This window comes from Poromitra crassiceps (genome assembly GCF_964638095.1).
Source record: "Poromitra crassiceps genome assembly, chromosome: 12".
Lineage (NCBI taxonomy): Eukaryota > Metazoa > Chordata > Actinopteri > Beryciformes > Melamphaidae > Poromitra > Poromitra crassiceps.
Window position 1 is genome coordinate 7,853,924 of NC_139632.1, and position 21,394 is coordinate 7,875,317.

Consider the following 21,394-nt stretch of genomic DNA (forward strand, 5'->3'; position numbering starts at 1 on the left):
AGAGGTCGGTGGTTCGATTCCTCCAGTCTGCATGTCGAAGTGTCCTTGGGCAAGATACTGAACTGAACCCCAAATTGCTCCTGATGGTGTGCCAGCACCGTGCGTGGCAGCTTGCCACCATCGGTGTGTGAATGGATGAATGTACCTACTGTTTGTAAAGCGATTTGGATAAAAGCGCTATATAAATGCAGGTCATTTAGTCAAGTCAAGTCAAGTCAAATTTTATTTATATAGCACCTTTCATACACAAGGCAATTCAAGGTGCTTTACAAAAAATAATCGAAAAAACAAGCAGCAAAGCAATGCACATATAAAAAACACATAAAAAACACAGCCGACAGTTTTAGTTAAAATATATACTCAAATTAACAAACATGAAACATTATTTCTGTTTTAAATAAGTTACAAGGCACTCTTCAGTATTATTATTACATGTACAGTCCATTTGTTGGAAATAGGCCATTTGTGTGTGTGCGCGCGTGCGTGTGTGTGTTATAATAGATCGAGCATTTTGAAGTCCCAAGTTTGTTTATTTATACAGTCCTTTAGGACATGTATGTCTCAAAGGACTTGGCAGAGAATAGACTACTTGCACAACTCCACTACTACAAGCACACCTGACATTAATCAATTCATCCAATAGTGTAGGACAGGAAACCAAGATGCCCTACTCATTTCAGGAAGTAGTGGAGTTGTGCAAGTAGTCTATAACCTACAGTAGCTAGATCTAACCGATCAACAATCAACCTTAATGATAAAACACAAACATCAGGAAAAGCACAAGGCTTTATCAAGTATACATAAATGAGCGATTATTACAAAACTATGCTACATGCAGACTTTCAGTATCAGATAGACACAATTCTTGTGAATGACTCATTGCCCATAAATAAATTGCATAAAGTGTCCCCTGATTTCATAAAATATATCTGACTTCCCTTTCATAGTGAACATCAACTACTGTAACTATTAGCAGCATGAGTTGAGCATTCCAAGTGGACTGTACTGTATTATGCTGTAGTCAACTTGCTCGTCAGATCTGAAAAGCGCTCTTGTCTTATCTGGCATGCGTGTGATGTTGCACGGGCAGTGTGGTCGCTGCTGTTTGATCTGCCTATTTGTTTGCAGCTCAATGGCTTCTGGGCTACAGGGAGGATAGAGTTACTGACAGGTGTCTGGTTACTGGGTTGTCCTCTCAGGGTAACTAGACTTTACCTTTGACTTTTTTACCTGGAGACAGACAGACACACCTTGTGACTTGTCACTCTCGCCATTCCTGTACCATGAAGTCAAATCCCCCATATCAAAAACATCCTGAAATCATCAACGGGAGCAAGAAGCTGCAGCAGGAACTTCAACTAACAAACCCACGAGTAAATAGTACAGTAGGGCTATATATAACTTCCTCTGTACGGTAGTTTTGAGGTTATTTATACGTGCATATTTTGGGGTTAAGATGTATTCCAAGAGCAGAATATCCCAGCTGTTGTGTGCCAGGGCCTCCAGTATAACACAGGTATACTGTACTGTATCATGGTATTAAATGTAGCTGCTGCTATAGTATGGCACAGCAGTGTAGCTCGTACACGCTGAGTCATTAGTCAAGCTGCCCCTGGCTCCTGCTTGAACAGGCACCACTCCTCTTGTCACAGCGTGGGTTCCAGTCAGACTAAACAGGATCTATTGTGTTTGCTCTGATTACAATGCCCAGACCGACCTTTCTCTTTTTTTTGCCAAATCCCCTCGTGGGATTTGGCGATGAGTGCAGGGTCAATTTAATCATAGTGTGTGTAGACTTTTACAGTGTGTAAAAACGGAGCGATACACTCCAGAGAGCAGGCAGGGTGACGCCATCATGCATTTCAGCACTCAGATGTTCAGTCCCTGCTTTGCTGAGCGTGCATTTAGCAAGGGCCACGCAAAACAACCCCCAAGAGCCTCAGCCAAGCCTTTTCACCTAGGGATGGAATCGCATTAGACAGGTGGAGTTGGCCAGAAGGAAAGTCGAGAGAGACTGATGAACAGAACAGAGAGAGACTGATAAACAGAGAGAGAGAGAGAGAGAGACTGATAAACGGAGAGAGAGAGAGCGAGAGACTGATAAACAGAGAGAGAGAGAGACATGGATAAACAGAGAGAGAGAGAGAGGGGTGGGGTGGGGGGTGGTAAAGGAGGGAAAAGGGGTGGGGCATGGAGCCAACACTCGCTGAAAGTGTGTGTTTTAATTAAATGAATGGCTTGAGCCGTGTGACAACATGCGTGCTCTCTCCTGGCACACACACACACACACACACACACACACACACACACACAACCACAACCACAACCACACACGCAACCACACACACACACACACACACACACACACACACACACACACACACACACACACACACACACAACCACAACCACACACACACACAACCACACGCACACACACACACACACACACCTGCAGGTTGATGGGCTGACCTACATTTGAAGTGATAGAACAGATAACACAGAAACGATGCCATCAGGGCTAATTCACCTTGATTAGTAGTTCCCTTTGCATAGTGAAGCAGTGAGAACGTGCGTTTGGCTGTGGGAGAGTAACGGACGACAGGAGGCTGCAGGCAGGTGGTTTGCTGGGCTATAGTGTCAAGTGAAACTCAACTGTTTTATCCATCATCACTGTACATACATCAGCATATTTACGCTCATATTATCCTGCGATAGTATTATTCTGGCTTTTGGGTTTGGAATTGATTTGGTGTTGCAATAATGCTTTTGCGTATTAGCTATGGTAGCATTAAGATGACAGAGTGGCTCCTCAACTTGGGAGCCTGGCTTCAGTTCACCTCTGGGTGTCGCATTGTTCTTATTTATGTTTTGGTTTGTTTGGTTTGTTTTTGGTATAATGGACGATTCTCCACGGGCTCTTGAGGGAGAGAAGCAGCCGTCCAGCAGCAGTGTTGCTGTTTCCAGAAACCATCTCTATTTCGTGCAGTGCTGAAAACAAGTCCAGTGGAAAACACAATTAGCCAACACACCCAGTCAGACAAATGTACACAGCAGAGCAATTTAGAGAGAGAGTGGCGTCAGCGGAGGACCAAAATGCGTGACTCATTAGCCAATGAACAGCCAGGAAGGGGTCTCGCGTTACTTTTGAATGCTAAAATAAAGCTAATAATGTACAATTTGATTCTAAAAAAAAAAACTTTCAAAGTACAACACAAACTGTCCATTTTGCTGCGACTCGACAGTGCAGCTTAATCCAGGACCTTACTTCCTGGACCTCTTGAGAGTAAAAAAACTGGTCCATTGGAGTGAATGGAGATGTCGCGACTCTTCTATCTACACGGCTCTGTGTACACAGGTGCCTCCCTCTTTCTCTTCTTCCTCTCTCAAAAATGGCATGCCATCCATTTTCCATTTTCCAATCCATTCCAGCTGTGACTTGGCTATTTATTCCTCTGCGTTCTGCTGACTTTTACATGACGTCTGATGCATATTTTTGCCAAATTAGCATCAACCCGGCTACAGCACGGCTCTCTTGACAGGCCTCCCTCTCAGCAATGTCCTACCCTCTCTCACAAGGTCAGCATCATCCACGCGCCGCTTCGACCGCGCCTCCAGATGAAGCTCCCCCCCCCTGGTGTTCAGAGAGGGAGCGAGTGGGAAAAGGCAATGATGTTTTGGATGATAGAGGTGGGGACGGGGAGCCAGAGAGGGAGGTGAGGGACAATCTCATTGACATTCCTGGCAGCAGCGGCAGAAGCTGCACACCTCTGAAAGGCTGGGCCGTCATTGGCTTGGATTACTAAACAGTTGGTCTGAACTAGTGTCCTCTAGAGAGAGCGTGGCGTCAGCAGGAGGACCAAAATAATGCGTGACTCATTAGCCAATGAACAGCGCTACTTTTGAATGCTAAGATAAAGCTGATAATGTACAATTTGATTAAAAAAATTAAAAAAAATCCATTTTGCTGCAACTCGACAGTGCTGCTTAATCCAGGACCTTACTTCCTGGAACTCTTGAGAGTAAAAAAAATGGTAGATTGGAGTGAATGGAGATGTCGCGACTCTTCTATATACATGGCTCTGGTCTGAACAGATACAGCCTGGCTTCTTCTTCTTCTTCTTCTTCAGAGGAGGAGGAGCTTTCTGTTCTCATGGTGCGGGCTAAGCAGTATTCAGTACAGAAGCTTACGCCTCACATTTCTGCTGTAATCCATCACGGTGTTGTTGAACGCACCTCGCCGTACTGCGCCTCTATGTGGCTGTCGCTGCATGATGGATGGACATTACAGGCCCACCTAGGCTGTGTTTCTGTGTGTGTGTGTTTCTGTCTGTGTGTGTGTGTGTGTGTGTGTGTGTGTGTGTGTGTGTGTGTGTGTGTGTGTGTGTGTGTGTGTGTGTGTGTGTGTGTGTGAGAGAGAGAGAGAGGTGAGCTGTCAGACAGTAGAGAACAGAGGGCATTATTATTGTGATTTCAGCACAAAGCCACTGGGAAGGACAGAAGGAGAATGATGGGATGGGGGGATGGAGAGATAAAGGGATGGAGAGATAAAGGGATGGAGAGAGTGAAGGTGAGCGGGGGGGAAGGGAAGAGAGGAAGGAAGGGTGAAGGCTGTAGATTAGCTCCATCAGTGCTTCTCATGATGAGATGAGTGTGTGGGAGAAGGAGAGTTGGGGGACCTGTGTGTTGTGTGTGTGTGTGTGTGTGTGTGTGTGTGTGTGTGTGTGTCTGTCATGTGTAGGGTGGGGGCTTAAAATGAAGATCCACCCTAAAACACATTCACACAAAACAGTTGTTGGTGTTGTACCTTTCTGGGTCCAGTTTGTTGTCTGGTGTTGGATCTTTTCCTGATTTCTCCTATCGGATAAACCTAGACAATAGAGGCCATTTACACCTGGCGTTAACATGTGGTGTCTGCCATCAGATTGTATTTTATCACTTCAGCCTGATTCCATTTACACCTGGCGTTAACATGCATTTTCTGCAATCTGATTGCAATCAGATTGCAGAAATGGTTGTCCTCTCAATCCGCATAAAGTTGCTGTATCCAGATTGAGACGACACATTGCATTTACACTTGTGTTCAATGTGTACACAATGCATCCCTGACCACCTCCGGAGGTGGTTTGGCCGATCAGATTGCAATCCTTCTTCAATGCGTTTTAGGGGTGTTTACACCTGGCATTTCAAGTGATAAAACACAATCTGATTGCAATCTGATCACAGAAAACGCATGTTAGCGCCAGGTGTAAATGGCCTCAATGTGACATCACATATAGACTGCATATGACTCTCATATAGATTCTAGAGTCAACAACCAGACATCCATGGAAGAAGACGAAGGTCTACTCTACCATTTTCTCTGCTGTCCTCAACAGACCAGAATGCAATGTACTGTAGCAACAAGACATATTGAGGCTGGATTTTTCTTTGAACGGCTCTCTCTGTCTCTGTCTCTGTCTCTGTCTCTCTCTCTCTCTCTCTCTCTCTCTCTCTGTCTCTCTGTCTCTGTCTCTGTCTCTCTCTCTCTCTCTCTCTCTCTCTCTCTCTCTCTCTCTCTCTCTCTCTCTGTCTCTCTCTCTCTCTCTCTCTCTCTCTCTCTCTCTCTCTCTCTCTGTCTCTCTGTCTCTCTCTCTCTCTCTGTCTCTGTCTCTCTCTCTCTCTCTCTCTCTCTCTCTCTCTCTCTCTCTCTGTCTCTCTCTCTCTCTCTGTCTCTCTCTCTCTCTGTCTCTGTGTCTCTGTCTCTCTCTCTTGCTCTCTCTGTCCTGCAGTCTGTTGCGAGGGGCTGAGGAGATGGGACTGAGGAAAGCTGTGAAGCCCGAGTATGGAGGAGGAACACGCAGCTTCTCCTGCGAGGAGGACTACATCTACGAGAACATCGAGAGTGAGCTGTGCTTCTTCACCTCGCAGGTCAGTGTCAGTGCACGCACGCACACACTCACACACACACACACACGCACGCACGCACACACACACACACACGCACACACACGCACACACACACACACACACACACTCTACTCTCACCCTTACTTCTGTCTTCTGTCTGTTCCCTACAGGAAAGGCAGAGCATCATTAAGTACTGGCTGGACAATCTACGTGCCAAACAGGGGGAGGTGCTTCATAATATCAACTTCCTAGAGGGCCAGCCAATCAGTAAGCAGCATCAGTTAACAGTCCGGTATTACCAGACACTTGATGTTTGTCTTTATTAAACAGGGCCAGGGGGGGCAGTTCTCTGGTAAGCTTTGAAAAAACAAACCTCCAGTTGGTTTTAGCCTGCGCCCACAATCCAAACATGATGGATCTGATCACCTTACTACAGTCAATAGCATTTGTTTTTCTCTGTATCTATCTACCGTAAATTCCGGACTATAAGGCGCACCGGAGTATAAGCCGCAGCAGCAAAATTGCCTGTTTGTTACATATATAAGCCGCACCGGACTATAAGCCGCGGGTGTTTTAATGTTTTTTTTTTTTTTTTAATTGTGTTTTAATGTTTAATTACCATATGTAAGGGTTCGTGCACAGAGGGGATTGTCGGGAAAGAGATGGCTGTTTGAGGAAGCTCCCATTTATTAACATTTCAACAAAACAACATAACACAACACCACCTGTGTTTTTTTTTACAGTGCACACAGTGTCCGCGGTGTGGTGAAAAGAGGGCAAGAGAGGAAATTAAAACAGAAGTGGATTTATAGTTAGAAAGAGTGCTAAAGAAGAGAGAATTCTGTTTTGTTTTTGTTTTTTTGTTGAAAAAATCCATAGATAAGCCGCACCGTTATATAAGCCGCAGGGGCCAAAAAACGGGGAAAAAGCCGCGGCTTATAGTCCGGAATTTACGGTACTCTGTTTCTATATCTCTCTCTATCTTTCTATAAATTAATATGGGCATAAGAGTATGATCACATGATAAAAGAAAATACAAATACAAGTTGTCACATGTACCCTACAGGCCTACAATACGGCATAACAATAGGCAGAAACATTGTGCATGTGCTGTATGTACGGTTAGGTATCTATTAATACATTCATCTGTGTGTTGGAATATTATAGCTTTATATACTTGTGCAGTACATTCATGTGCCTAAACATAGGTCGACTTACTTTGCCTTGCAGTGTGGCAGGAGTGGACAAGCTAAGCTGCTGCAGTATTATTACTATTACCATTTGATTATTTAGCAAGGCTCTTTCTCTCTCTGTCCAGTCCCTGAGCTGAGTGCACGAGGGGTGATCCAGCAGATGTTTCCTCTCCATGAGCAGAGGATCCTCAGTCAGCTGATGAAGTCTTGGGTCCAGGCTGTTTGTGAGAAACAGCCCTTAGGTCAGTGGAACAAGACACAGACACACACAACACTATTATGATCAATATCAATATAAAAAGAAAGAGATACTTCTTTTCCCCATGTCATCTTTTCCTCATGTTTCCTTTCTCACTACTTTGTTTACTTCTGCACTTCTACAGTGTATTATGTTATGATGACCATAATAACATACTCATTGTATTGTTATGATGGCCATAATAACATACTCATTGTATTTGCTCTTTCCTCATTCTTCCCTCTGTGCTCTGTGCTGTTTGCAGATGATATCTGTGACTACTTTGGGGTGAAGATCGCCATGTATTTTGCCTGGCTGGGTTTCTACACCACTTCCATGCTATATCCTGCTGTCATCGGCTTTGTGCTGTGGATGCTCACTGAGTCTGACCAGGTGAGGCGAAAACACATCATCATCGTTGTTGTTGTAGAATGGAATTTTGGATCAATAACATCATTCTTCATCCTGCACAAACAAGAGCCTTTCAAGCCAATATGAAACGATGACCAAATAATAAAATGAAGCCAAGAAGTCAGGAAGTTGTCTCATATGAATGCATTAGCCATCACATATCCCTGTCAAATGCATTACAGGGAGACTGCAACATTTCAGTGTATACATGATCCAGAGTTTCAGATTTACAGTAAAGAGTTAACATTTGTCATATCATATCTCTTATAGTGAGGAGAGCAGAGAGAGAGGGGGGGAGGAATGAAGCCAGGAGTCCAAGGCACACAACATGTTTTGTTTAACCCATTGACACCTGATGCAGCATTTGTGTGTGTATCCCTTTAAGACCGCGGTCTTAAAGGGATACACACACAAATGAGGGATATACACGCAAATGCTGCATCAGGTATCAATGGGTTAAGAGTGGTGGATAGGCTGGAGCCGAGCAAGGTCAGCCACGTGTGACATGACCCGGTTACTGTGGGCAGAGGGTGAAGTCTGCTTTAACCTATGTGTGTGCGGTCGGTTATGATTCATAACTAATACCAATAACTATTTGTATCTGTTATAGCTTATTGATTATGAAATGAAATCCAATGGAAATTCAATTAAATGTTCTCCATCAATCTTCATAGTCATCATCATCATCCTTTTTGTGGGGGAAGAAGGGTTGATGCCCCTGCACTTTTCAGGAGAACTATCTCCTTGTTCTTTCCTTTAGACAAGTTTACAAATACAGGAAAAGAAAAGCTACAGTACTCTCTGATCAGTAAAGGTGTACGATACACTGCTCCTGGAACAGTGCATGTTTTTTGATAGGGCATTTCACAGAGGAAATGTTGAAAAGTAGCTGTTGATATTTTGGTCAATGAAGTTTGACAGTAAGTATTAAGAACAGGGGTTTGCTTTGTGTTTTATACAGTTCATGATTTCAGCTCAGGGTTTGGAATCATTTGATTTTCACAGTGGTGTGTGTTTGTGTGTCCTCCAGACGAGCCGTGACATCTGCTGTGTGGTGTTTGCGCTGTTCAACGTGGTGTGGGCCACGCTGTTCCTGGAGCGCTGGAAGAGGAGGGGGGCGGAGCTGGCCTACAAGTGGGGAACACTGGACACCCCCTCTGAGTCGCTGGAGGAGCCGCGGCCACAGTTTAGGGTGAGGAGAGCTAAAGTCCTGTTCTCCTCTCCTCTCCTCTACTCTCCTCTCCTCTCCTCTCCTTTCCTCTCCTCTCCTTTCCTCTCCTCTCCTTTCCTCTCCTCCCCTCTCCTTTCCTCTCCTCTGCTCTCCACTCCTCTCCTTTCCTCTCCTCTCCTTTCCTCTCCTCTCCTTTCCTCTCCTCTCCTTTCCTCTCCTCTCCTTTCCTCTCCTCTCTTCTCCTTTCCTCTCCTCTCCTCTCCTTTCCTCTCCTTTCCTCTCCTCTCCTTTCCTTTCCTCTCCTCTCCTCTCCTCTCCTTTCCTTTCCTCTCCTCTCCTCTCCTCTCCTCTCCTCTCCTCTCCTCTCCTCTCCTCTCCTCTCCTCTCCTCTCCTCTCCTTTCCTCTCCTCTCTCTCCTCTCCTCTCCTCTCCTCTGCTCTCCTCTCCTTTCCTCTCCTTTCCTCTCCTCTCCTTTCCTCTCCTCTCCTCTCCTCTCCTCTCCTCTCCTCTCCTCTCCTCTCCTCTCCTCTCCTCTCCTCTCCTTTCCTCTCCTCTCTCTCCTCTCCTCTCCTCTCTCCTCGCCTCTCGCATGCCCTTTCTTACTCCCACCCCTCTCTTCCCCCTGCAGGGTGTGAAGCGCTGCAGTCCCATAACAGGATGTGAGGAGTTCTACTACCCTCCGTGGCGGCGGCGTGTGTTCAGATGGCTGGTCAGCCTGCCCATCTGTATCCTCTGCCTCTGCTTCGTCTTCCTGGCCATGCTCATCTGCTTCGAGCTGCAGGTCGGTCGGGTGTCAGCATCTGAGTTAGGTGTCTGCCAGTGTTGTCATTTAACTGCTTTTTGCAGTAACTAGTAATCTAACTAATTGCTTTTTCAAATGTACTAACTCAATTACAATGATTGAACTTTCATGGGAATAGTTACTAGTTACTTTAGGACGTGAAAAATAGTGGACAACTTCAGAGCATTGTCTAGTGTATGATCATCAGACCTAGTCCAGGGAGAGACACCGCCTTCTCTGGCCGGCAAAAATGTTCCACATGCCACAGCTGCAGCCAGAGCCCCACAGGCTAATGACCTTGAGTAGGCTATAAGCCCCAGACACTAATGACCTTGAGTAGGCTATAAGCCCCAGACGCTAATGACCTTGAGTAGGCTATAAGCCCCAGAGGCTAATGACCTTGAGTAGGCTATAAGCCCCAGAGGCTAATGACCTTGAGTAGGCTATAAGCCCCAGACGCTAATGACCTTGAGTAGGCTATAAGCCCCAGAGGCTAATGACCTTGAGTAGGCTATAAGCCCCAGACGCTAATGACCTTGAGTAGGCTATAAGCCCCAGAGAAATGTTCAAGTATTCCATGCAGGTACAATGATAGATACAATTTGACAGTATGTCATATCCCACACTGTGCCACAGCAACACTAAAATAATATGTGTGCATTAGTAAGAGAATCGAAGCAGACTTTTAAAAGTAATGCAAAAGTTACTTTCCCTTTGTAACTAATTACTTTTATTATGCAGCAATTTTAAAGTAACTCAGATTACTTTTTGAGAGGAGTAACAAGTAACTGTAACTAATTACTAATTTTACTGGTGTCTGCTGCCTTTGTGGATGTAGCAGTTACAGTTTCCACACCCTGCATCTATCCTGCTTTAGTGCTGCAGAATCTCTTTTAAGGGTAGATGCAGCGGTGCAGCAAGCCTGGTCAAAAGTCTGATTTCTGTGATGCTTCTGTATCATTACTTTAGCATTGTACAGTACAGTGCACCATAATGCTGTCAAAAGTACAGTACAAGAGACAATGTCATCTCCTTCAAATTGTAGATCTGTGCTACAGGACCTCGATGGAAATAAGGCTCACCAAAATACCCTGTGCTATTCTCTTGTCCTTCACAAAGCAAATGAGTGGTGCTCTTATGTTATTTTTGGCTCCCTCACTGTTTCCTTAAAGGGATATGTTTTATACCCTAGCCCTATTTGCTACTGACCAATGATGATGTTGATTGGTAGAGTCCATTCTCAGCACAAATATGCTGTTCCTCATACTAGCTCCAGATACAGGTAGTTAGCCACAAACCAATACAGGGTCAATGCTGGGGTCATGCACCTGTCTGTGCAAGCTGACTAAAGGTGCGTTCACACCGACCTATTCAAGTTGAGCGTATATTCGCCCGGGAGAAAAATCGCTGGGCGTCCGAGCGACAGAGACAGAGCGATAGGGCGAAAATTCACTCGTCGCCCGAGATGAAATATCCCAACTCGAGCGAAATTACGCCGGCATCAGTCGCTCGCTGTTCAACGCTGATTGGCTGCCGTGTGAGAGTGAGTCAAGGATCACACTGGCTTGGAACAAACCGCTGGTTTATTGTGTGGCAACAAACCACATTGACAGCTGATTGACAGGCAGCTGACATGAAGTGAAGTCTGTACTACCGGTATAGAGCTCGCCGATAGGCTTAGCTTGTAAACAACTACGGTGGCTCGTAGTGGACAAACATCATGACATTGCGTAACGTTATAGCCCCCAGATGTCCGTCAATTCGTGTGCCTGTTGACGAGCGATTTAAACACAGCGACAGAGCGATTCCAAAGGGTTGAATCGCGCGACAGAGAGAAAAATAGATATCTCGGTGTGAACACAGCTTAAGACTCACTGACATTTATTTTGTAAGCACTGTGGAGGAAATTTCAACCTTAGTCAGCACAGACAGGAGCGTGACCCCATTGATCTTGTAATGGTTTGTGGATAACTATCTGGAGCTAGAAGGAGGAACAACATGGATTCTGCGGTCTAAGGGTTCCAAAATACTATCCCTTTAATGTCTTCCCAGTCCCTTACTTACTGTAATAAAATGGACCTAAACACACCTGCAAACGGACAAGAATAAATGCCAATAATCACCAATGGCAGAAGTGAAGAATGGATCATCAATGGCATGTTTATGTGAGAGAGTTAGGAGGACACTTTGTCTACTTTAGTCTTCCAACTGCCTATTTCACATCTGAGAGTGAACAGAAGGCTGTGCAGCAAGTCTGTGCTGTCCTGGAGGCGACCAGTGAGTTCAGTGAAGAATCTGTGCTGTTCTGGAGGCGACCAGTGAGTTCAGTGAAAAGTCTGTGCTGTCCTGGAGGCGACCAGTGAGTTCAGTGAAAAGTCTGTGCTGTCCTGGAGGCGACCAGTGAGTTCAGTGAAAAGTCTGTGCTGTCCTGGAGGTGACCAGTGAGTTCAGTGAAAAGTCTGCGCTGTCCTGGAGGCGACCAGTGAGTTCAGTGAAAAGTCTGCGCTGTCCTGGAGGTGACCAGTGAGTTCAGTGAAAAGTCTGTGCTGTCCTGGAGGTGACCAGTGAGTTCAGTGAAAAGTCTGTGCTGTCCTGGAGGCGACCAGTGAGTTCAGTGAAAAGTCTGTGCTGTCCTGGAGGCGACCAGTGAGTTCAGTGAAAAGTCTGTGCTGTCCTGGAGGCCGACCAGTGAGTTCAGTGAAAAGTCTGTGCTTGTGTTTCTGCAGGAGTTTGTGATGGGGATCAAGGAAATGCCTCGGCTAGCCCGCTTCATCCCCAAAATCATGCTGGCTATCACTGTGACTGCATGTGACGAGGTGTACAAGAAGATCGCCTGCTGGCTCAATGACATGGGTGAGATTCAAGCTTCCACCTTCACTGCCGTATGAGTCAAAAACAGTGCATACTTGCGTTAACGCCACATTCAATTGGTTTAAATGAAAAATAATATGATTGTTTTAACTTGTTTTAACTGTTTGAAATAAATCGTTTCAATCAATCAAATCAATCAATCAATCAAAATACATTCTTCAAAGCCCTTCAAGGATTGCAGGATTACATTAATACTCTTCCTCTCAAAATGCTAACTAAAATAATGAGAGTTTTCATTTTTGCGGTATTGTACCTTTTGTAAGAGAAAGTATGTTCAGTTGACTGTTTTGTTGACACAGTTGTGCTGGTGCAGTAGTACTGATAGGTGATGCTGACCCTGTGCTTTTTGCATTGTGCTTCCACAGAAAACTACAGACTCCAGAGTGCCTATGAGAAAAATCTCATCATCAAAATGGTTCTTGTGAGTGGCTGTTTTATCAAATGAAATGTATCGTCATAACGATGTGATTTGCAATCTCATTTCTTTAAACAAGTTTCCATATTCACACCACCAGCCAAACTGTAATTCTCCCTTTCTCTTCCAGTTTCAGTTTGTAAATTCTTATCTCAGCCTTTTTTACATTGGATTCTACCTCAAAGACATGGAGCGCCTGAAAGAGGTAGGAGACATTTCTCCATCACGCATCAGCAGATTCTTCTCACCTCCAACCATCTGTCATTGTCCCATCCACTACAATCCCTCCGTCCTCACATGTCTCCCTCTCTCTCTCTCTCTCTCTCTTTACTCTCCACTCTGCATCTTTTTCCATGTGTTGCTCTCTGTCCATCTGTGCATTCTTCTGCTCTCCCTCCCTCCCTCCTCTCTCTCTCCATCCACTTCCTCCCTTTCTCCCTCTGTGGAAGATGCTGCTGGTGTTGTTTCTGTGCAAGAGTCTGCTGAGGCAGGTCCGGGCAAACGTGCTACCGTTCCTCAAGATCCAGATGCTTGTGGTCTCGATCCCCTGGCTCTTCAGGGCTTTGCTCGGGTCCACCGTCCAACCCCGGGGTTGGAGGTCTAAGGTCAATGCCAGAGCAGTGTCGGAACATGTCATGAGCTACCCAACCTGCTAGATGTTATGAACATCTTAGGTCTGTCTTGTGCATTTGTAGGGATTAAAAAAGCACATGTCTGAAATCTGTGGGTTTTTATTCAATATTCCGGGTTGGTGTTTCAACTTCCGCTGCTTGGTGCATCTACATGGCCTGTTTGATGCAATGGCGGATTTGAGCTTGATCCGTCTGTCGGTTAGACTTGGAATGACAGATAATGTCTGTGTGTTGTTGACATGTTGGAATGACGGATATGTCTGTGTTGTTGTTGACATGTTTGGTGTTTTCTGTGTGCTTTTGTGTGTGTGATTGAAACCCTGTGAATCCTCCACATTTTCATGATATTCACTTCACATGCCTCTCTGACCATCATCATACACTATTTGAGTATCGTTGCCATCTGCCTTTCCCCCGATGGCCGGTGGATTTCGTTATTGCCTCTTCTGCAGTTTCTGCAAATAGTTTTTTTTTTTTCCAATAACACCCAAGACTCCTGCCTCCATTTCTCACCCTCTGCCTGTTTCTGTTACACTCTCAGCTGGTGTGTTACACCATTGAGCTCGTCATGATCTGTTACCATCAGCTATGCTGCTTTTATAGTTTCCCCAATCGCAAACCAGTACCGCCCCCCCCTTTTTCAGTCTTTGCTGCAGCATGTTGACTTTTTGTCTGTCGTACGCCTGTCTGTCTGAGTCTAAAACAACCTGGCATTATGTCTGAGCAAACACTAACTAACCTGACCTGTCTGTCTGCATATAAAACAACCTGGCGTTCTGTCTGAACAAACACTAACTTTGCCCGCGTTTGTCGCAACTGCCTCTCTCTGTGGTGAGAACAGTATCGCCAATGGCTGCCCGTTTCTGAGGCCTCCCGTCATCGGCTGAAAATAACGTGTCCGTGTCCTTGTCAGGAATCTATTTGCGCTTTTGATTTGGGCTTCTGTGCTGTAGCTACAGTAGATGGTGCGTCAGCGTTATTTCACTTGGAATGAATTGCCGTTTAGATTAAAGTCAATAAAGGAAAGTAAGCTTTGCGCCGCCTTCTATCACTTTGTCTGCAATTTTGTAAAGTCTATAGCTTTTGTGTCTGTGTTAAAGATATAGGCAGCGCTTCCAGCTGTGCTGCTGCTGATGAGTGAAAACTCATTTGTCATTTTGCTTCTTTCGATTGAGTGCGACTTGCATTTGTTCTGCAAGGTGTTAGTGTTATTGCAAGTCCTTCAGTCTGAGCATCCATGTGATTGGCCTCTCTCTGCATCATATGTCACTCACTGACACTGAAATGTAGTTTTCATGGGTTTCACTTACTTCTGTTTTGGTGCATTTTGCAGACTATCCCTTACATACTGTACTTCTGTTTTGGTGTGTCTTGCATCGTCTCTCTCCTCTCTGTCTTGCTCGTCCCTTTGCTCTCCATCCACTTGTATTCCCCCGAGTTTGCATTATTTACCTGTAGGGGGCGCTTCTTTTGGATTGCTCTGTTTCACTGTGCCGTACTCTGTGTTCAGTCAGCACGGCAGCAACACTGCATTCCCTTTTCCCTTTCGTCAGATGCTGGCCACTCTGCTCATCATACGCCAGTTCCTCCAGAACGTGAAGGAGGTGCTGCAGCCTTACCTGTATGAGCGCCACAAGCTGGGGGAGCTCACCCTGCGAGCCGTGTGGGACCTGCTGCTCTCGGCGCTGCTCAAATACGCCCGGCTGGCAGCAGGGAAGGCCCAGGCCTCGCCCACCGACCAGACCATGCCAGGACCCGGGCTGCGGGGCACCAGGCCCGGTGTGGGCCACCCAGACAGAAGGTGAAATCCATGACACACAAATATCATTCAATCAATAGAAATGAAAGCATGCCTAACCCTAACCCTAAAATACGCATGTAAGGGTGACTGACTAAAAATATTATTTAAAATCAACTGATTTCTAGGATGTTTTATTTATAATCAGCATATAACAGGATTCCTACCTGCATTGACAATCCTTGAGAGTTTGTGAATTTGAGAAAAGTTAATAAGGCCATAAAAGGTTTTGAAAATGATTAGATGGCCTTGAAAGTATCTTTGTTTTTATTATTAATTTATTTATTATTAATAAAAGTGTAGTATTCAAATTCATCAATATGCCTCAGCTATCCATCCTGGGATCAACACTTCACAACCCTGTGGTGGATATTTGTGTTGTTAGCAGCAATTTTAAGTTAATGGACATTTTACATAGACTATGTCCCACGGACACAATCCCCCCTATTATATATCACTTAAGGACTTACTGGACATTTGACATGGACCCCACTATATGTCACTTTAAAGGCCTTTTACTTTGCACTTTATCATTTATAATTTGAAGATTGTCTTTCTGTCTGCTCCATATTTAGCTATTGCTGTGATCGCTGAGCTGCATACTGCACAAAAACAAATTCCTTTGTCACATGTTTACTCACTATGGCTATTGAAATACTAATGTCTTCCTTGAATTTCACCAAACCACGTCCAAACAGATTCTGTGTGGACCGTTATCAGATAAAGGTCCAAACCAGGGGTGCCCAAATTATTTCCCATGAAGGGCCAAAACTCAATCTGGGTGGAGGGCCGAGGGCCAAAAATAAACGTTGTGGAATTACATTAAAATGTAATAAATCTGTCATATCAGAGCTCACCCCCCAACCAGGTGATTCAGCCAACCAATCAGGAGCAATCAATCCTCAGATAGCAATGCCTCACACCCGTGTGATAGAGTCGGGGAGAGAGAATACCAGCTGCACAAAATTAACGTTAATCGTAGATAGAAGAGTCCCGACATCTCCATTCATGCGCAGACTGCATAATCGGGCACATCGGGCAAATGCCCGGTGGCCTGGCCTGCAAAAAAAAAAAAAAAAAAATCCCTCAAATCCGTGGCGGGCCAAAACAAACAGGCCCATGGGCCCCAAATTGGTCAGCACTGGTCCAAACAGATTCTGTGTGGACCTTCAGATAAAGGTCCACACATGCTGTGACTTGTGCACAGCATGCAGTGCAGTCTCAGGGCAGCTCTCACCTTCTGCCTTGGTCTCCTCCCAGGGAGAAGAAGTGTCTGAACGGGGGCTGCGGGGTGCCGGATGAGGAGGAGGGAGGGGAGCGGGACGAGGCCGACAGCGGCAGGTTCAGTGAAGGAGAGACGGAGGAGGAAAGTCTGATAGACTGCGGTTTGAAGTTGAGGAAGGTCAGCTTCATAGAGAAGGTATGTTGCACAGCACTATATATTAGCATCATCATTTTGTGCCATGTTATTATGCTTTTATTGTAGCACTTTGTTCATTTGTTAAGAAAGATGCTATATAACAAGTCATAACTAACTAAGTATCATTATTAGTAGTAGTAGAAGTACAATAGTAGTCGTGTACTTTTTGCCACTCTTGTTGGTGGTGAGTATTGGTAGTACTAATATTGGTATTGGTGTTGATATTGGCAGTGGTCAGTATTGGTACTATTGGTATTACTATTGGTAATAGTATTGTTGTTGTTGTTGTTGTTGTTGTTAAGGTGGACAGAAGGCCAGCCTGCAGCGGCCCCCCAATGGAAGATAGTTTCCTGGAGGAGGGGAGCCCCACCATGGTGGAGAAGGGAATGGACCCCGCCTGTGTATTTGAGATGTGCGACGACGACGACGATAACGGTATCCACGATGTGAAGGAAGCGGCCGCGGCCGAAGGCATCGCTGCCGCTGCCGCTGCTGCTGCTGCTGCTGCTGCTGCTGCTGCTGCTGCCGCCGCCACCGCCACCGCTAACCCACTGCCTGCTGGGCCGGAGAGCGGTGTGACACTGCGACACCGGAGGAGGGGGCGGAGCTTGGAGAGGACGGAGCCTAAGACTAAGAGGGACTCGTGGATCGACCCCCCCGAAGAGAGAGAGAGCAACACGCTCACTCAGGCTGAGCTAGAGAGCTGCATGCAGACTTACGAGGTAAGAGGAGCTCATACACACAAACTCCAGCAAAGGGTGCCACCTTTTTGGCCTCATCAGATACAAGTTTTCCAAAAACTTATCGGATCATATAATATATATAAGAGATATAGCATTATGTATATTAAACAGTATGTGTGTGTGTGTATGTATAATATGTATATATATACAGTATATATATATACATATATACTGTACATACATATTATATATACACATACATATTACATACATACATACATACACACACACACACATAGGGCTGCACGATATGAGGAAAATCTGCGATGTGCGCTAACACTGTTCAATATTGCGATAACGATATGACCTGCGATAAAAAAAAGACTTGCTATGAATAAAGGTGTGACTATATAAATATATATATATATATATATATATATATATATGTACTGTATATATATATAATGTATATGTATATATATATATATATATATATATATATATATATATATATATATATATACATATATATATATATAAATAAATCATTCACCTACACTCCCCATACTTATTTTGGTCATGTCTCATACATGTAAATGTCTGAAATGTAATGAAACGCCCCACAGTGGTGTGAATGAATTCTAGGTCATATGGGCGTAATATCTATACTGTACATGATAGTATCCTGTTTTTGGGTCTTATTATAGTACATACTGTAAGTGATCTACAGGAATGTAATGTATAATTTTCCAAACAGCAGGCTCTGCATGTGTCCAAAACTAATGTCTTTGTGTACAGTGAGAGCTCTCCCAGGAATATAAGTCTGCTTCTTATTCTTCCAATTACAATCGTGAAGTGATCACAAAATGTGCTCACAAAAGTGATAATAACATTCATAATGGTACTTACTGTGGGTAGGGGCTAATTATCCTTTTTGTCCATCTCAGGACACCTTCCAGGACTACCAGGAGATGTTTGTCCAGTTTGGCTATGTGGTGCTGTTTTCCTCCGCCTTTCCTCTGGCTGCCATGTGCGCTCTCATCAACAATATCATTGAGATCCGCAGCGATGCCTTTAAGCTCTGCACCGGCCTGCAGAGGCCCTTTGGACTCAGGGTGGAGAGCATCGGCCAGTGGCAGGTCAGAGGTCACAGATGACACACTTGATCAGGGGCTCTTGCGTTCTCTTATGTCTGGGACCCAAACTGACAGAGGGGCCGAGGCTAATCAGATCCAAAATTATGAAGATACAAATGGGAGTGCTAATTAGATCCATTTTGAAAGTTGGAAAACAAACCCCAATATTCAAACCCCACATTCTGACGTCTATCAGAGATCTAATCAACGTTGGGCCTGGAGGTCGAGTCGATGTCGATCTGATGGGCTGATATGAACGTTTTTCTGACGTTGATTTCCGACGTGAATTGGTGACGTGTAAATCAAACCCACAGCCGGGTTCGAACCACAGAACTTCTGGTTATGAAGCGCACTGCTTAACCACTCAGGTGTAGGAGTTGCTGTGTTTCAGAGTGGAGGTTCAGAGGATAACCCTCAAGTCATGTGTCAGTCAGTTGTTACAGTGAAGCTGCCGGCACTTCCGCATTACAGCAGTAAGCTGTAACGGCAACAGCCTGTAACGGCCTGTAACGGCCTGTAACGGCCTGTAACGGCCTGTAACGGCCTGTAACAGCCTGTAACGGCCTGTAACAGCCTGTAACGGCCTGTAACGGGCGGCGCCACTGTGGCTCCTGTTGCAAAGAGCTCATCAATATTGCCTCTCTTTCAAGCTACAACTAACAAATTATCCATATTTTTTCCCCGAAGATTATGTTTTCATGTTGGCAAATGGTCAAAATAAAGTCACGTCTTGAACCAGCGTCGATCCGTTAACATGGATGCAGGTCGAGGAAATGTTTGCTGGGACATTACACTTGATCATGATCAAAACAGTGCTTCACTAATGCTGGTGTAACGAGTGAATGTGAGGCGTCGTGAGTCCCGAGTGGTAGCGAGTAAGTTGGTTAAAGGAACACGCCAACATTTCGGGAGAGTCGCCTATTTTCCCATATTTCTGAACGAGAAGATAGATACCCTTCTCTTGTCTGTGCGTGCAGTACAAAGTAGCCCCGCACCCCGCCTGCTAGTTAGCTTAGCACAATGACTGGTAGTCAATATGGTACAGCAGCATACCCCCGTTCAGTCACCAAAATGACACATTCCAACAGCGCCAAAACGCTCATATGTACATGTTGTGACTCGTGTACTCACCGCGCTATGAACAAATAATCCACAATTACGAGGAACTAACGTGGCGGAACTAGCCAATCACAGCATACAAACAAGGGCTTTAACTGCTGAATACTGGACATGGACAGGGATTGGCTCTAGTATTTGTGATGTCACTAATCATGCTCGTTGAAAATGTGAGCACAGAGAAACTTTCCACTTTCAGCAGTCCAGCCGACGATTGTAGATATACAGCCTCTAGTGTTAAACTTTGCACAGACAGAGTCAAGCTCAAACATCCAACTGAAGGAACAAGAAGAAGAACATAATGTTTGACTTTAGGTTGTCTAAGGAGAAATTTGGAGGAGCGGCATATCAGAAATGTTTGTTGTTGTTTGTGTCCTCATGCAGACTGCGATGGAAGCCATGGGCCTGATTGCGATCATAGTCAATTGTTACCTGATTGGTCAGTGTGGCCAGCTGCAGCGCCTCTTTCCCTGGCTCAGCCCTGAGATGGCCATCATCTCCATCGTCCTCCTGGAGGTACCTGAGCTCGTTCTACCTGTCAGCCTGAAGAGCTTAGAACAGTGCTTTCCAAACCTCTGGCTCTGTGCACCAGCATGTTCAACGTCATTTTCTATTGTGATCCGGCACATCATTCTGCTGTCTTTTGTCGCCTGATAAGAAAATGTGACAGGTATTTAGGCTGCAAGTACTGCGCGTTTTTTCCACTTGCTTAGCAGGAGGAATGTGTGGCATCAGAACAATACAATAACCTTTGTCTTACAATCATCTATGTCATAACTACTGGAGCAGTTTTAATCTTCCTGTGAGCCACCACATGGGGGACAAGTCACAGTATGTACTGTGTTCTGTTATGTACTTGGCAAATCCCCTGATACCTGATCTCGGACAGTAACCCGCTCGGTGGTGGTAGGGGCTGTTTAATACTGACCAGAGATCAGCTTCTCAACCAGCACTTAAGTTAGAAAGCCAAGCGCTCCTCGTGTTTTTTCGCACTATTTGTAACGTACTCGGAGCCTATTTGTGTCAGCTGTGCACTCTGTAGCCTGTTGAGGCTATATCTATATTCAGACAAGGGTCAACAGCCTACAGCTCTGTCCTGGCCTGATAATCAAGTCAGGCCTAGCGGAGGGAGAGTGTTCTGGCCCAAATGTTGTACGAGCTTCAGCTCGAGTAACATATATTTTAGTCACATTTAGTTAAAAAAAAAAAAGATAAGGATTGTATTTACATGCATTCTTATCCTCTTTTATCCTGCCTGTCCATCCGCAGCACTTTGCCATCCTCCTGAAGTACGTGATCCACGTGGCCATCCCGGACATTCCCACATGGGTTGGAGAGGAGATGGCCAAACTGGAGTACCAGCGCAGGGAGGCCTTCAAGGTAAAAAGCACAAGGAAACTTCAGGACAAGGTTGCACTGAAGTCACAATTCACTTTGGTAATATGTGTCATGGAGAAGTTGCGAGGGAAGGAATAAAGTCAGATTGTTCAGGACAATCTGGCCAAGCCTTAATATGTCAGTGTTGTCGTCTTACAAGCCTTAATATGTCAGTGTTGTCGTCTTACAAGCCTTAATATGTCAGTGTTGTCGTCTTACAAGCCTTAATATGTCAGTGTTGTCGTCTTACAAGAGGTACCTCA

General features: G+C 45.1%; 1 protein-coding gene across 1 annotated transcript in view; it reads left to right on the plus strand.

Annotated features, from left to right (window-relative positions):
• Nucleotides 1-21,394, plus strand: part of ano8b (anoctamin 8b) — a gene marked incomplete at its 5' end in the record, with an annotated part of 30,501 nt that overhangs the window by 7,778 nt on the left and 1,329 nt on the right. Inside the window, 16 exons of the mRNA XM_083647931.1 lie at nt 5,772-5,910; nt 6,060-6,156; nt 7,208-7,324; nt 7,586-7,713; nt 8,762-8,923; nt 9,531-9,683; nt 12,410-12,536; nt 12,920-12,975; nt 13,100-13,174; nt 13,419-13,547; nt 15,155-15,402; nt 16,660-16,819; nt 17,122-17,541; nt 18,450-18,641; nt 20,139-20,270; nt 21,024-21,134. Coding sequence (XP_083504057.1) covers nt 5,772-5,910; nt 6,060-6,156; nt 7,208-7,324; nt 7,586-7,713; nt 8,762-8,923; nt 9,531-9,683; nt 12,410-12,536; nt 12,920-12,975; nt 13,100-13,174; nt 13,419-13,547; nt 15,155-15,402; nt 16,660-16,819; nt 17,122-17,541; nt 18,450-18,641; nt 20,139-20,270; nt 21,024-21,134 — 2,446 coding nt within the window. The remainder of the gene's footprint in view (nt 1-5,771; nt 5,911-6,059; nt 6,157-7,207; nt 7,325-7,585; nt 7,714-8,761; nt 8,924-9,530; nt 9,684-12,409; nt 12,537-12,919; nt 12,976-13,099; nt 13,175-13,418; nt 13,548-15,154; nt 15,403-16,659; nt 16,820-17,121; nt 17,542-18,449; nt 18,642-20,138; nt 20,271-21,023; nt 21,135-21,394) is intronic.